The sequence below is a fragment of the Anoplopoma fimbria genome, chromosome 18 (assembly GCF_027596085.1).
Source record: "Anoplopoma fimbria isolate UVic2021 breed Golden Eagle Sablefish chromosome 18, Afim_UVic_2022, whole genome shotgun sequence".
NCBI classification, from domain to species: domain Eukaryota; kingdom Metazoa; phylum Chordata; class Actinopteri; order Perciformes; family Anoplopomatidae; genus Anoplopoma; species Anoplopoma fimbria.
The window spans coordinates 7434956-7452792 of NC_072466.1; the positions used below are offsets into that span (position 1 = coordinate 7434956).

At 42.7% G+C, this 17837-nt stretch overlaps 1 protein-coding gene across 1 annotated transcript; it reads right to left on the reverse strand.

The window, feature by feature from the left end:
• Positions 1-12136: 12136 nt before the first annotated feature.
• lratd1 (LRAT domain containing 1) lies at positions 12137-13767 on the reverse strand. Its single transcript, XM_054618958.1, has 2 exons — positions 13646-13767; positions 12137-13150 (listed from the first exon to the last, which is right to left on the reverse strand). The coding sequence occupies exon 2, from the start codon at positions 13111-13113 to the stop codon at positions 12316-12318; it is 798 nt and encodes a 265-aa protein (XP_054474933.1). The 5' UTR covers positions 13114-13150; positions 13646-13767; the 3' UTR covers positions 12137-12315.
• Positions 13768-17837: the final 4070 nt, after the last annotated feature.

Sequence of the window (17837 nt, forward strand, 5' to 3'; positions counted from 1 at the left end):
CATATCCGCAGGCGGCACTCTTTCAGTTTATTTCTCAGTTTGGGTCCATTTCAGCTTCCTTCAAGGGCAAACTGGAGCTGTGAGCGAGAGGCGGTTCGTTGAAAGGCTTTATTTTACAGGGCTTTAAATTCCTTATAATTTCCTGGAAGGTTCTTAAAAATGACGTAGCCTAACTTGGGATGATACACCAACAGTTATTTCAATTAAATGCTGGTGGAACCTAGGGTCAGTGCACAGCAGGGCGGCAAGCATGCACAAATGTGCAGTTTTTGTCCACAGGCAAGCATACGATTCAACATAAGGAGAATATGTATATGAAAAGAAAAAAGTCCAATTATGAATTATTGATGAATGAATATGCTCTTCGGTTTCTGAGCAGTCTCAGAACTCCATTTTCCCTTTAATAAGCCCCAAATTACATTGTTCATGACGAATCTTTAAAATAAAAGGTTCCCTTCTGATTGCACAATGTGATTAGCTGCTGATGGATTGATTTAAAGGTTTATTCGCGACATGGTTTTTATTTCCTTGGCTTGGGGAGGATATCAAGTCACAAGTCTTCTCTGGTTTTGTCAGGTCAATTCTGCAATAGCCAGATTCATGACATGAGTCCAAAATATCTGCCTCAAACCAGACCTCTGGTATGTAGGCTTAATCCAAATGTCCACCCTCCACCCTTCTTGATTTGGAGACTTGTCCTTTTACGCATACACACTGTGAAATGCTCACTGCTATCACTTCAAGTTTGTGAGGCTACATAAGCCCCTGCTAGGACAAGCTTCTCCTTTAGAATTTACACTGCCTTAGAATTAAAAAATACTGGGACAGCCAACAGATCAGTAGGGCCATTAGCAAACTAGAAAGCTGGATCACCAGTGGAGCAGGTACTTGTTGAAGGATCATCAAGCATGATGCTTATTACCTGCTACTTTACATTCATGTATATTCAAAACAGGGAGATTATGAGGATCACTTTAGTATTAAACTTGGTTCATCATTTTAACTACACACTCGTCGTGACTCTCATCACAGTATTACTTGTTGCAATAATAATTGAGTCATGATACCGCATTCAAAAATTAATGTTTCAGTGTGATGAATTGATTTAATCCAATTAATCAACTCACTAAAGAAATGTTAGGCAAAGTCCCTGCATCCCTAAATTATTAGGACATGTGGAGAACTTTCTACACTGACTAATTATATACTGCGGTTACAGTATATATTATATATGATATATTAACAGACCTTGGAGGGAACACCTGTTGCTAAATCTTTGTATTTCCTTTTAATTACTGTTTTAATGTGAAAAACACACGTCCTATTTTGAGTCCATTAGGAAAAACTGTGGCAGGCGCTCTTACTTGCAGTTGCCAGCTGACACCCAAGGGAGCAAAATCATGCTTGCTAATTAACTATCAGGCCACTTTTGAATATTTGGACTGTGCTCCAGCCATGTGTGTCTGTGTTTGTGTTTTTTTTCTTTTCTTTTTGTGTATCAGAATAAAGGTGTGATTATAGAGGACATTAGCCCCTCTGCCTGCCTTTATTAGGCCACACATGAAGGGCTTTATTTCATCAGAGCCGACACCCTCCCTAGGAGTCATTTCTTTTTGCAATTTTCTGCTCGGTTTCATGTTCCATTACCGGCAGATTATGCTTTTTTTCTATCTTGCACATACGCTCATTTATGGATGGGCTCAGGCACAAACACATTTCCAGAACTTCCACACACACACACACGCACAAACACAACTGCACACACACACACACACACACACACACACACACACACACACACACACACACACACACACACACACACACACACACACACACACACAGCTGCACACACATATTGTGAATGCTCATGATCCCGTGCACTATTGTTATTGGACCACCGGTTGCTGAATGGTGAATGGAAGAGCTTGCGTATTGCAGAGGACAGTAGTTAAACCAGTACTGAATTGCTTTCTTTACTATCAAAGTAAAATCAATTCCAAAACCCATCTATATATAATTGAAAGGCTCTCTGTGAAAGAAAAGGTGGGTTTTTACTTCCTATTTCCTCCTTATTTCTCTCTGTGTGTAGACTTATGTGCGCTAGTGTGTGGTGTGTGTGTAGGGAAATTGGCAGAAATCTCAATAGGATATTACACAGTTATATTGACTTTCATGGTGTTGATTAGATATATTATGATTCTTTTAAAGAGGCACTCCACAGATTTGATATTTGACCTCTGCGTAGTGTATGAAAACAGTTCTATGTCTTCTGTAGTTCTGGAAGAGCTTTGCCAAGTCTGAGAAAAAAAAAATATTATTGATGTCATCATTTTTTTTACATTTTAAAAGACTGCGTTATGATCTGTGGGCATGGAGTTTGGCAGCCGTTGAGGTTTACCAATAAAAGTTTGTTTCAAGCCACACTAGCTGCATGGGTCAAATGATTACGTTGCTATCTCAGACGGTCAGTCAGTCCTAAATGTTGCTCCAGATTAAAAATTCTCAATAACTCCTTGATGGATCGCCATGAACATTCATGGTCCCCAGATGATGTATCCTAATGACTTTAGAGATCCTACGATTCTAGCGCTAGCGCCACCATAAAGGGTGATTTATTTGGTTTTGAGTAAAATTCTATCAACAATCTTTGGATAGATTGCCATGGAATTTGATTTTCAGACATTCATTTTCCACAGAGGTAAAATAGAATCACTTTGATGATTCCTTAAATTTTCATCCAGAGCAATACACTTGTAACCATGACCCGGAACATGATATAACATAACTTCAGTGAGTGTTTGTTGGGCTCTGAGTGCGGCCAAAACATGCGTGACTTTTACTCAACCGTACCTGAACGCACCCTGCAAGATGTGTAGACATTGTGTTAGTCTTGTTAAAATCTGTCTTATACCCAAGTCCCTCAACTGTATTAGAATGCAATACTAAATCACACAAGGACTCTTTCAAGCATATATAATATTGCAACTGTGATATACGGTTGCTATGCTTGATAATGCAGAACAGTTGTTGCTTTCAGTGATTTTCATGATGATAAATTACTGTTTTTTGTTCTGCTTTGGAGGATAAAACATCAGATTGCCTTCCTTTGTCTTCCACAGTGTTTAACTCGTTGCTGTCGGGTGTTATCATAATTCACTTTTCCATGACATTGTTTACAATCAGCTGTGTTGTTCAAGCTACTGTTCTTTGTTGTAAAATCAAAAAATAGCATTTGACCTTGGATTTAACCTGGACAGTTGAATCTCCGTTGGTGTATCGTCCTCCATTTTTTTTCTTTGTGTCCTCCTGTTCCCTGTGTGTGCCTGCTCATGAACAAAAGCAGTGAGTGTGTTGATTCAGCCTGCACTTTCAGCATTATTTTCCCTGGTTTACAGCAAACACGCCTTGAGTATGCCAACTGAAAATATTGTTTCTTAAGTCATAATGGTGATAAAAAAAAAATCAGCAAATAACAAATTGCAGTTTGTTGCTAAGTCAATTTCTTTTCACCCACATAGTGCTTATGCTGTGTTTTTCCACTTCAATGTGTGTGGGTGTCCTTTCCTGCATGGCTTGCCAAAAAATGTGGTGTTAAATCTCAGGCTATATTAAAGAAATGCATATATCAAAAACAGATTATAATATTTGGAGGCGTGCAGACAGGCAGAAGGAGATACGGAGCCAAAGAGAGAGAGAAGCGACTATACTCTCAGTCCATTTAGTCTGGTGTGATGCTGGACGAGAATAGAAACCCCCACATGGGTCACTGAGACATGAGTGGGAGAGACTGAAGAGTACAGGAGGAGACGAGAAGTGATAGACCGAGTGGAAATGTGTGGAAGAACCCAAAAAAAGAAATACCAGATAGCAATTTGTGAGCGTTTACATGTGACGCTCCGCTGAAGGCAACGTTTTGTGTTTCTCCGCAATCATCTGTGCCATCAGTGGAACTATGAGGGAGGACACAATTGCTGTCAAAAATAGTAACCACTTTAAGGCTGGATGAGTGTTTAAGTGTTTCTGTCTGTGTGTGTTGGCAGATGTACCATCATTAATTGTATGTTAGCACTCGTTAACTCCTCAGGAAATTGGTGCTGTGTGTGTGTGTGTGTGTGTGTGTGTGTGTGTGTGTGTGTGTGTGTGTGTGTGTGTGTGTGTGTGTGTGTGTGTGTGTGTGTGTGTGAGAGTGTGTGTGTGTGTGTGTGTGTGTGTGTCTGAGGAATTCATTTGGCTCAGTTGAACAACATCAACACTAATTGATGAGTGTCAGCGGGGTTATTGACAAGCAATCTATGATTCATTCTCCACCTTCTCATCTGCTGCTCAGTGAGGAGCATGACCGGCTTTGATGGTGTTTATCAAAGATGGAAGAATTTCTTTCATTATTTTATTTTTAAAGTGGAGGAAATGTCTTTAAACCTCAGCCTATAAAAAGGCGGAACTGTTACACTCCAGTGGAGGTAATAGGGTAGTTTTTTCTCATTATTTGTTTGACCAAATTCATAACCCATAAACTATTTGGCAAGTTAACCCTGAGGACAGAGTTATGATAAGCACAGTGTGTATCAAAGACAGATTGTGATTGAAATTTTAGTCTAGCTGCTGGATGGGTTTTTCTTTCACCACTGTGTCTATGCATATGGCAGGGTGATAAAGTGTACATTTACAATATGTCCTTGATTAAGATAAGACAGAAATTCTTATCCACAACATCAGCATATTTGAATGCTTTTTTATTTATGTCGCACCTTAAATGTTTCGATGACGGGTATTATCTACATGTCACAAAAGGATTTGGTGCAAGGATGAGCATGTATTAGCAAAGACAGAGGCATCTTCTGGTTAATTTCATTAGATAAAATATAAACTTGATTATATATAAATCTCATATTCCCCAACCCTTCCTCCCATGGCCGGATTAACCTGTTGGGGAGCTGTTGGAACTAAAATCACATGCCAGGCCCCCATGATTTTCCCCAATTAATCGTGAAGTATAATTCAGATAACGTGACAGCCCTAGGGGTGCTGTTATGATAATTTAATGTTCATTTTGGAACATGCAAAATGATTAAAACTACACCTTGAAGCAGAGCCCCTCTTTAAGACATGGCTTCAAAAGCAGGCTATGAAGCCATACCCACAGAAAGTGAATAAATATAGAGCTCTGCAGTCTATCATCAAAATATTGAGATAATATTTTTATTGCCCAGCCCTATCAAACACATTTTGCTGTATTGAGCTGGCAGTGAGCCACAGTCATAAATATGCAAACACAAGCTGCAGGCCTGGATGAGCTTCATGCTTATTCACCATCCTCTCACCTCTTAAATAGCCTTAGCAGGCCCCACACTGACTGTCAAATGACCACATGCTTGTGTTCCAGCTGCACTCTTAAGTTCTTATCCAGGGAGACAGAGATTACCATCATCCACACATGAACCTCTGCAGCCTGAGACTGGAAGAGAGAGACAAAAATCAAGAGTCTCAGTTCAAACTCTTCCTGTGAAAGAGAATTCACTGAGGGCATTATTCAACAGCCTGCAATTGTAAAAGATGCAAGAGAAAAAGTTCCGGGTGCAAAGAGTAACGTTATGAAATGGTAAAAAATATGAACCTTTACTGGGGGAAAATACTCTGGAGTATAACAAAATGTTAAGAGAATGACATTTAGCGGCGGGTTATTCAGAGCAAAGCAGGCAGGGAGGCTGCGTAATGCCCATAATGACATTTACAGTAACCTTTTCCTGTGACTTTTTTTTAAAAGGGTTAAAACCACAGAGACGGAAAGATTGGGCTATGTTAGGTCCTTCCCATTAATCAAACTGTGATTGCGCTGGGCCATAGCCGGAGGGCAATTTCTCTTCTCACTCATTAAGAAGTGGGGAGCAGGTGGACGGGGCCACACGCATAAAGCAGTCAGGGTGGACTGATGGGTACAATATTTGTCCTTTACCCAGTCGACCCAGGGTTAAACCCTCTGATAGAGTGCCTTGGACAGCCGTTCTCACTCCCAATGCGTCAAACACTGCAGCTTGGTCAGGGCTCCTCGGCGTCTGACTCCCACGTCTGTTCAAACACACCCGTGTGCTTATTACATGCTCGGAGAAACTGACAACACAGATTGGATGGGAGCTGGGGTGAAACAAACACAGGACTTTTGGCCAGGAGACCGCTGTTCGTTTAGGAAAAGTAAACATTGAGATTTTGTAACGTGAGTTGCTAATGTCGATAGTCTTGTGACTCATATGTCACTCCTGGAAAGACTCTAAATCCTGAATGTCTGACCTCCACAGAGACGCTTAAGCAACTCGTCGTCATAATTAAATCAATTCAAGCCGCATTCTCTTGTTAGGAATGTTTACTTGGAAATTTCACTTATATTAATATTTTATCATTGCCAAATTGCTGATTATTATGTACAAATGTGTTTTGGAAACTATGCACATTTAATTAAGGAGAAAAATATGGAGCTGATTTAAGAGAAAGACACTATAAAAACACTGCTCATGGAAAACGTTATAGCAAATGTGATTAGACATTCATAAAGTATCCGTGAATGAGACCTACTGCTGTCAAGGGAATGGGAATCGACTTCTAATCTAATGTTTCTCAAAAAATTCAGTTTTAACTTACAAATATATATCTTTGGTGCAGAGTAAACACAGAAGTATTGTAAAGCTGTAAAATCAAATGAATGAAAGGTACTTCTACAACGAATGCCGCTGACATTTAGCAGTCACGGCCTCAGACAGAGGTGGAGAGGCTCAGACAGGCAGAGCGGTGTGGCAGAGCTCATATCCTGAGGCCATTAAGTCCCTAAACGCAGCAAAGCACAGTCAAATGTTGGAGCACCTGCTCTCAGAATAGAAAATGTATGGGTTGTATAAAAATGATACTGTTTTAGCACCTAAAATTGTAGCTTTTTTTTTGCCACTGACATCAAAGATCTTACTTAAACACATCTATAGAAAAATACATTTAGATATAACAACAACATGCCCTCATAGAGCAGGGATTACCCTGTTCTCTTGGAGTCTTCCCTTGTTAAGTGAATAAAAACTAAAGTTCCCACAAAGCACATTGACCAACACACACACAAGCAGGTTTTCTACTTTGTTGGGTCAAATTTGATACTGTTATTACTAAAAACTAAAGTTAAAGTTTCTCAGGATGTAGAGATACTGTATCTGTCTCAGACAAAGTATTATAAAATGTCTCGTCGGTTACTTGACTTACTTTATTTAGCTACAAATTTTATGGCATGGTAGACCGTCATAAGGTACAGGGGTCTGAATCATGATGGTCAGCTTACTTAAATGTTGGAACTACTACATAAATACAAAAAATGAGTACGTAAAATAACAGACAGTGTCTGGCATTTGTAGTTTTTGGTACCACACTCTAGGCTGGTTATATTCTTTATTCCTATCATTGTCAACAAAGCCCTTGAAAACACCAAAACAAACAGTATTTAAGTCCGTCTCTCAATACCTTTTAACTTACGCCGTCTGTGGCTCTCAGCCCAGAGACTATTAGTCTCTCTAAAGTTTTGCACTATTACAAACAGCTCGTAAATATAAACTTTAATTTAAAAAGTAGGCTAAATAGTTTCCTAAAACAGCTGGGCACTGTAGTTTTCAGCAAACGTTAGTCAAACAGGAATCAATAGTGCATTTGTCGAGGACTAATTGCAGCTGCAGGTTCGGTGCTCCAGTGAGTATTTACAGCACTAGGACGGTGTTTGTGGTATTGACTTAAAATAAACTACAGTGCCCATGTTGATCGTGATGCAGTAACATGTCAGCCAGTGACTCAATTACGTATTTTGAATATTGTTTGTTCAGCAAACTAGGGTGCATTGCAATATCCGGCTTTAGCTAAACAGGAAATACTTGTTAGTAGGAAGAATTCAGTATCGGTTTGGTGAGATTTTGATTATTACAAATATCTAAAATATCACCAGACTTAACCTTTAAGACTTTATGGTGTGCAACAACTTTCTTAAAGTTATCTCACTGATAACATACCGATGACGGACATGTATGCTGTGTTCAGATTTTAGGGCCCAGATACCATCTCAAAGAATCAGTATCCAACGGACTCATCGTGTTTGTACCAACCTACCGACTACAGGCTGAGTCAGTCTTGCACAAAGACAATGTGCGGACATTGAGGACATTGATATGCCAGTTTTCCGTGTAATTCAAATTACAAATGCGTTGCAGCGTGCAATCAGTTTTAAATGTCAAAAATGTAGGTCTTTGTTTCAAACAAAGAAATACTGTTTGCGATGTATGCACGCATTTCCACAACAGATGTTAAGAGGAAGCCACTGTTAGCAACGATTTAACAGCATGTAACCCATTTGCCACTGCCTCATTTACATCTCCAGCTGTGCAGTCGTCGTTGTTGAATAAAGCGACCGTTGTAAAGAGCGGCAGAGTAGGAAGACAAGACGTTCAAGCCCACTGGGAGTCCAGACCAGTGTCTAGATTAGAGGGAGTTCCTCTTAAAGGCATTGCGCAGACAGGATATTCTGGCTTGTTGCCTCCTCCCCACAACATCTCCTCTGAGACCACTCATTTAGCTAGCAGCAGGCTACCAGGGAACCGGATTGTCCAGATTCAAAGAGAACCACTGAAGACAGACGCAAAGGGTGCATCAAATACATCCACACCACTGCACAAAGGAACAATAGCTGGTCCCTAGTGAGTTGGTGTGTGAGAGAGAGAGAGATTTGGTTGTCATATGTTTGTTTCACATGAGTAGTTGTTAAGGGTAACAATTAGCTTTAAGCTGTGGAGGGTTTGCACAGACACACACACATTCATGCACACACCAGACCTCGGTGGATATACAGTATGATAGTGGCTGGAGTTGCCCTAGTAACAGCGTTTACTTTCACACTGTCGCTGATGGATACAAAGATGCAGACCTTCATGAATATACATGCACACAGCATATGCTATATATTTCTTTTTTTTGGTATATGTTTGTATGACACAGCTTCCTTACTTTAATCTCACACTTTCTCTCTCACACACACACACACACACACAAACACATGGTACTATGAAAAACAGATGCAGTCACACACACACACACACACACACACACACACACACACACACACACACACACACATGGTACTATGAAAAACAGATGCACTCACACACACACACACACACTGTACAATGTCATGTCAAATGGCAGAAGCTTCTCCTCAAGTTTACAATGCGGTGCGCATTATCTCCCTCGGAACAGGAGCATGCACACACACACACACACACACACACACACACACACACACACACACACACACACACACACACACACACACACACACACACACACCAGTAAATCTTTCACTGAGGCCATTAGTCACAGACCACAAACATACATACAAACTGTAACACCGGCTGCCCCAGTACCCTGGTTTTTTTAACTCACAGGGGGATTTCTGATGCAGACACACACACACACACACACACACACACACACACACACACACACACACACACACACACACACACACACACACACACACACACACACACACACACAATCACCCACCTTGGGCAACCTAAGTTTAACATAGAGCCTTTTAGAAATGTACTGAACAGACAGAATACTAATCAGAGGGTGAATCAGAAGAAAACAAGGAGATGAAACAATGGTAAATTTATGTTTTTGTAAATCCAGGTGTTTGTTAGCAAGAATGACGTGATTGGATGATTTGAATGTGTTTAAATTCTTACTAAAGTGCATATTTCAAATCTGAAACATCTGTGTTTCTACTTCTGCAAACATGATTTCTGCTTTTACCTATTTTCAAATTAAAAACTGGGTATCGAAGCAGAATTTGATGTCAGTGTGGTTTTGCTGTAGTGGCAGTAAAAAGGGATGAAAATGGATAATGCAGATTTCTGGCCTTGGTGAAACAATGAGAGACATGAGTGAGGAGAGTAAAGCAATAAAGAGCAAGACTGGAGAAACACCAGCCAACAGAAGAATTAGAGGATAAGGGAGCTAACAAGAGAAGAAGTGTGTCAATATAATCACAGCAAAGCTGATAGAATTAAGTATTTGGGTCAATAGCTTGAGAATATCTTCTCAAGGCAAATCTACAAGATTCACAGGCTTATTAGTCTGTATCTCGACATGAAACATGTCTGAGGGCTGAGATTGCAACATCTGTCACTTGAGAAGACCTGGGGTCTGATTGAACTGTGCAACAAACATCACCTTCACCCAACCAAATGAGACCCTTACCGAGACAGACACACACTCTGCATGCATGCTGGTTTTCATACTCTCTCTCTCTCTCTCTCTCTCTCTCTCTCTCTCTCTCTCTCTCTCTCTCTCCCACACAAACACACATACACATATAAACTCTTTGTCTGCTGTTCCAGCTACAGCCCGGTTATTTATGACCACATTGTGGCTAAAATCATGAGAATCCAGTAGGTGAGGATTCAGGATTGAAACAGGCAAGCTCTTTAGCTGCAATATCATATTGTGAAACCCTCTAAAGCTCATGTATACATCCAACAACCAATCACAGGTGAAGCAGGCTGCCAGGCAGAACAAAGACACACGTTACAGCAGAACCTTTCCATAAATCTACTCTCTGCGCCTTTCAGACTCAATTAAGCAAGAGTAAGGGGACACGAGAAGTAAGACAGAGGTGATTAATCCCGCCTTCACTGATACTACAGCAGATCACAGGAGGAAAGGGAAGGCACCGTCTGACACTCAGAGCAGCAGAGTCAAAACATCAATCCAGAGATAAAGCCACCGCAGACTACTACAACACAGGTGACAAAGCAACACAGTGTGTTTCGTCGCGATAAGCATTATTTGGAGGACATCTTGTCCACAGTGCAGTTGAGAAATATGAAGTCAGAACATGTGTAGTGTGGTGATGCCTATGAAAAAAAAAGGAAGAAAATATAATCTGGAGATCAACATGCCTGTGAATGTATGAATACCAGCAGGAAAAATAGCCCCCAGCCAAATACTGGATGTTCGTATTGACAGTACACAGCTGCCTATATACTGAAGCTTCCGGATCATATATGGATTTTTCATAAAGCCTTTATGGGTTGGATGCAGATGACCATTTTACCGACTCCAAATACTGTGGAGACATATGAAGCCCATTTTGGCTTGAGGCATGTCAGGAGGCACTAGAGCATGAATAATTCAAACATCCCTCTGTGTGCATGTGTGTGTGTGTGTGTGCATGTGTGTGTGTGTGTGTGAAAGTGAAAGATCATGCGGTTGTGTGTCAGTAATCATATGTGACCAAACAACACCTGCCAGACCAAGTGCTTATTTTCACATTTCATCCTCCATTTATTTGAACCAAAAAAAAAAAAAAAAAAAAGAGATCAGAGTTAAATCCACTAAACTTAAATACAAAAATAAGGGACTCAAATTGAAATCAATTTATGAATACAATTTTACACATACGTCCAGTGCTGTGGAGCAGGATGGCAGCATTGTGAGAATGACAATACTCTTGTTATGGCAATAGGGGAGCTTGAACAAGCCAAATGCTTTGTTTAGGCAACTGCGTAGCCATCTGGGACTGTCAGAGGTCTATGATTGAGTGGATCTGTGTTATGGTCAGTCCCGGTCTTAAAGCTAACAGTAAAAAAATAGAAGGGAGACTTTTAGAGAGCCATCCCAGATCCTATCTATCATCCCCCCCCAAAACATCTCTCACCGTCTGGTCTGCCGCAGCAGGCGCCTTACGCCGAGAGGGGGCCAATTCCATTATCCCGAGAAATGAAACAGAAAAGAAAAAAAAACCCAAACCGAGCCGTGTGCGGAATGTGCGGTCTGATTTTTTTTTTTTTTTTTTTTTTTTTTGTTGCGGTTCGGGGCAAATGGGTTGAGCAGAAATCACGCGTGTCCCGCTCAGCACGACTTGTTATCTGAAGGGGCGTTGTCTGTTTACATGGCCGCTGTCTCTCAGTTTGCAACACTCTTTATGCACATTGATGGGAATTCCACTGAGCGCCACATGCGGTCCGGACGCAGGGGGGGCTGAACAGACAGTCGTCGTCCCCTCCCCCAAACCCCCCACCCCAAAAAAAAAAACCCCAACAGGTCCTTTGCATGTGTGTGCGTGTGTGTGTGCGTCTGTGTGTGCCAGTAAGGTGCCCCCAAAAAAACCCAAACTGTGCGTCCGTGCGCAGCGGGGAGGAGAAGGGGCTGCGGGGGGCAAGAGAGAGAGAGAGAGGGTGGAGGTGGTGGAGGTGGTGGTGGTGGTGGTGGTGTCGGGGTATCAAACGGAATCCCTGATCACTCCTTGCCCCCGTTCACCAAAGACAGCTCTTTGAGAATCCCACTGGCGTCCACTCGCCTCCTCTCCCGGATCATGTCCTCCAGGCTGCGGAACACCAGCGTGTGCACCCCGCTGCCGGACAGATGCACCTTGAGGAAATACTGCTGCTGCTGCTGCGCCGCCGAGTGCGCCTCTCCGCCGGCTTTGAACTCCCGTTTCCCAAAGCGGCACCACGCTGCGAAACTTTCCGCGTTGGTCCAGCATATCTCCTCGCTGCTCAGGCCCAGGTGTCCCACCGCGTTCTGCACCACTAGGTCAGGGGGAAGCGGTCGGTACCGGTACCGGTTGTTGACTATCCTCCCGTGGCGACCGCTGCTGATCTCCAGCAGGCTGTCCTTGCGGATCTCGCCCTTGTGCAGATGGATGACCTGCTCGTCCTGCTCGTAGATGGCCCAGTGGGGGGGTTGCGCTGTGGCCACCAGCTCCAGAAGGTCCCCTGGTTTGCACATAGTCAGCAAAGTTTTGGCCGAGTACACGTTCAAGTCCTCGTTCTCCCGCAGCTTGGAGAATATGCATTCCTGGGAGCAGAAGGCTGAGTACTCCACCTCGCTGACCGAGAAGGGTCCCTCCTCGGCCGGGCTGTGGTCCTTGGTGAAGCCGCAGTCGGACGGAGTGCGGTCGTCCACCTCCTCCTCTTCGTCAGAGAAGAAGTAGGCGACGCCGACCCGTAGCTCGTCCTTCTCCAGCCCGGACGGATCCCCCGTGGGCAGCTCGCTGTAGTTGAGGTGGGTGATCCGATCCAGTTGATTTCCCATCAATGACCTGGCAAGGCAGAGGCATGGACTGCGGTGTCTGTGAAGGAGAGAGGGGTGAGAAAGATGGGAGAGAGAGTGATACAGAGACGGGGATGTCAATGTCGTGAAACACAGCCTTGAGAAGAACAAGACACATTAAAGCCCTCTCTGCTCAATAGATAAGAGAGAGAGAGAGAGAGAGAGTCCAGGCTAAGAAAGCACTCTACACTTCTCAGCAGTCTCCTGTGTTGAGGGGCAGGAGCTCTCTGGTGTTATTGAGCCGAGAGAGTAACACTAACACAATCAATGATCCACTGCCCCTTTGCTCCCTTTGCTCCCTTCACACCCATTAGTCAATCATTAATTCCAGTGGAATGTAAAAGAGTCCAATGCAGAAGAAAAAAGGGAGTAAAAAAAAAAAAATACTATGAGGTTTGCCTCGTCTAAAGAGTGGAGAAAGAGAGAGAGAGAGAGAGAGAGGTGTGGATAAAGGCACATCCTGTGTCTTTACGCACGGCGCAACATGAGGACAACCTGGAGGAAGATAGGATACCTGTGCGCTCCCCGGGTTAAATGGTTAAATATCCTTATGGTCCATTAGTACAGAGGGCTGCTCGGTCCCCTGCTCTCACTCCCTCTCTTCTTCTGCCCTCTTTCTTCACACACTTTTGTTTCTCTCTCTCTCTCTTCGCACCGCGCACCGGGCGCTCCGGCAGTCGTGCCTGCTAGTACTTCACTCCGTTCAGCACAGCCAGATTGGTTTAAGTACCACGGAGAGCTCCGCCTCGGCCGGCCCGCCCCGCCCCTCACCGGGCTCGACTGGAGCGAAGTCACGGGTCCGTTTCTGAAGCGGGCCAATGGGGGACCGCGGAGGAGTGCGCGAGTCAAATCGTCGGAGCCAATCGGGTGCTGGCAGGGCGGCTGGCGGCGATAGGCGGCTGTTACCGTGGCATGGCTGTTTGTTGTCGGAGAGCTGTGGCATTCTCTACATGATCAGCATGAGTCCGTGCAGGAGAGTTTTCAAGGCAACAGTCAGCAGTGATAACAGCCTGCATAGCTCAAGGCGGGCATATGAGAGAAGGTTTTTTTTTATTTTTATTGCTTTCTGATGTGCTGTGAACATTTATACTATCTCCAAAATACTCCAAATACTCCTGTTGCTGTAGGACATGATAAATGTGTATACCAGAGCAGGGTCTGTCCTCCAGTTCCCATGTGTAACTTGTAAATAATTTCCACACGCTTCACTAGCTTCACTACTGCATCACTTGTTCTCTTCTGTGTGTGTGTGACTGAACAATGTGTGTGTGTGGTGGAGACGATAAAGGGAGGGGCTGGAGGCAGGTGTGTGTTGGTGTGCTAGGTACAAAACAAAGGAGTCTACAGGGAATTTAATACTCACTCTATAATATTTTACTTTTTCATTGATGTTGTGTCTCGGAACAACACATGGCTGAAATTAAAATGCATATTGAATTTCAGTCTCACTTTTGCATGCATAATATATTGTTCCTCTGCGTATTGTGCTTTATAGATGAACATGAGGGCACTTGTATCATCCACACTTTGCTGTGACATGTCTTTTCATCACTGCCCACAGCAGATAGCCATCTCGTGTTTTATGTCGACCCCTCTATGAAATGAATGTTCCGTCTACCTCCACATTGGAAATCATTTTATTTTATTATTTTTTCCGCCAGCATCCGGAGAGCTCCTCAGAGTATCTTTATCTTTTTCCTCTCCCAGATGGTTGGAGATAGCAGCCCTCCAGTTGCTGACATAGAACGGTCCCTGTTCTTTGTTTCCACTGGTGACAGGCAGAGCGGATGGTGGCTTTCTCATTGGATGAGATATGATTGTGCAGATTTACACCCTCTCCCACACACAGACACACACTAAGGCACAAACACACACACACACACACACACACACACACACACACACACACACACACACACACACACACACACACACACACACACACACACACACACACACACACAGTCACCCGTGTAGCCGTGGGTTTGTCCCTCTATATATTTACACCTCCTTCTGAGAGCAGGAGTATGTGTATCTGATTGATTGCCTTTTATTTTTTTGTACAGGCCTGCAAGAGTGGTATAATATGTTTGTGATGTAGTATTCACCTTTTTGTGTGTATGTGTGTGTGTTTGTGTCCATGTACTTAAAGTTAGACAGGAGGAGAAAAGTAGTACCAGTAGTACCGTGGCTCCCACACACATACACACAAGGTGTCATGAGACTGTCAGGAATGGCTTTGGCTGCAGCACCTGTGGGCATGTGGTCCTGCCACCTATAATCTACAATGAGCAGAAATGAGTTTCCTTTGTAGACGCTGCCTTTCCTGGACACGCACATATAGTATTTTCTCTCTCTTTCTCTCTCTCTCTCTTTTACACACGCACACCTCATCATATATGCAGCTGGTGTAATAATAAGGCACTACTGGAATAACTACTGAGACAGGGTGATATTTCACAACCCCAATAATTGGATACGTCTCTATTCCCTAATTACTAACTAAATCATATACGCTGCAGCGCTATACCGTGCAGATGAAACAGACTGACACACACACACACACACACATTCAGCTGTCCACAGATGTATGCTCAAGTGCATTCAAACATCAATGTGTCCGTCTGTGTCACTTACAGACTCACAAACAAACATGCACATATGCCAGCCACATATGTAAACGCTCTTTTTCTCTCATGTGCAAGATGGCTGTTTATACGACACCATGATGTGTGTTGCACCGCACCCCTGCATGCAATCACACTCTTGCTGACAATGTACATTTATAGACAGTTAGACTGAAAAATATCCACACGCATCATAAAAGGTGCGTCTTGCGAGAAGAAATGGCACTCCATGAGGTCATAAACCTTTGAGGCCCAAGATGGGTATGTTTTTGTGTTAGAGCTGATATCAGCACATAGAAATGGACAGTTAGTCAATTCAACTTTTTAAAGACCTGTATCACCTCTAAATCACTTTCTGTGCTGGTGGTATTTCAGCCGTCTATTCTCCAAATCACCATATCATTAAAAGAGTGTATAAAAACCAAGGTAGAACAAAAAACAATGTCCTGTAGGCTTTGTCCGATTTTTCTTGAGCCTTTCCAGGGGGGTAGAGTGAAGGTAAAGAATACAAAGCAAGAGTCAGGTAAAACATTTTTTTTTACAATAATTGCTATCAGTGTACAGCACCTGAGTCAATTCCCTGCATACAACTGATATTTGGTCATTTTGAGCGCAAAAGGTGTGGTTTTCGTGGAGGTTGAGCAGTGGGGTGGTGCACCAATCAAATCTCCTGCAATGTATTCCTTCTCTTTAGAAGCAGTGCACTCTGGGTTCTGGCTCTGACAATTTCCTGGCGGAGTGAAGTCTGGAGAAGATCCACCGCAAAATCGTCTCCCAGGTAGAAACTGATTATTATTTCATGGCAATGAATATATGGCTCAGGAAAAGTTCCTTAAAAAACAATGCATAGGCTCAAAAAAGTAATCCCGCTCAATCGTCACTTATTAAGAAGTACGTGGGGTGTCTGTATCTGCAGAGACCTTGCCATATGTCTGGATTTAATTTTCTTCTACATGTTTGCTGTGTTTAATCTGGACGTTTCTTGGCCACTGGGTGTGTAACCCCCAAACATGTGCATGCATGAATTAGAGAAGAAGCTATGAAAATGCAAATAAAGCGAGGCGAAACCCAAAGAGGACATAGCTGGATCCAAAACAAGAATCAATCTGAGGTTGGCTTTCACTTTTGCTACCACATGTGAAGCAGCAGGTGGTACACTGCTCTGTGTCCTGGCTACCGCCGCCTAGGAGGCGTGCGCTTTTAATAATAATATTAATAATAATACATTTTATTTATATAGCGCTTTAAAAGGTACGCAAATTTACAATTTACATGGTAAAGACAGAAACAATCAAATAAATAACAATAAATAAAGCAGAGAGATGACATTATAACAAAAATAAACAAAAAAAACAACAAGAAAAAAGACATACATAACTAGCAAGCTGATTAAAATGAGTTAGATGCGTTTTTAGTGCAGTTTCTGCTGTCGTTGATCCGTGGGAAGGGAGGGGCCAACTTTGAATTCTGGGTTTACAAGCAGTAAGACAAAATTCCTGCAAAGTGTGCCTTTCATTTAAATTGGTGAGCTTGGTGCCATGGCTGCAGGAGAGCTGTTGCCTTGTGTAAGTAACAGTTCTGTGTTATATAAGGTGAAGAGCCAAACAGAACAGGAAGCAGAAAAGCCAAGTCCTGTGTCTCTAAAGGTTGCAGTGGCATCAACAATTACTCTACAATTACTTCCTCAGTCTGTGTGTCACGGTAAAGAATGACACTTATGTAAATGTTGGATGGCAATTATTCACACCAGTGCCACATGTGTATATAGTTGGAACGATTCTAATTTATATTTTCCCAATGGATGTTGTATCAGAATTAAACTTGCAAGCATATCATGGCAGTGACGGAACCCATGATTTTGTTTCAGTTGTAATGTGATGTAAATGAAAGAGGGGATGTTAATTCATCTTTAAATCAACACATCAAACAAAACTAAATCTGTAATTGTTGTTGTTTTGGGAAATGGGTGTTAAATAAAAAAATATCCAATATTGCTTGTGTTGAGGAACAAAACATGTTTAGGCAATCATACCCTCCTGCACGTTTTTTGTTCGTGACTGTGATTGCTGCAGATGTCTA

Bases quoted from the DNA above. Each gene is read 5' to 3' on its own strand.
- lratd1 (XM_054618958.1), bottom strand. From the start codon at position 13,113: ATGGGAAATCAACTGGATCGGATCACCCACCTCAACTACAGCGAGCTG.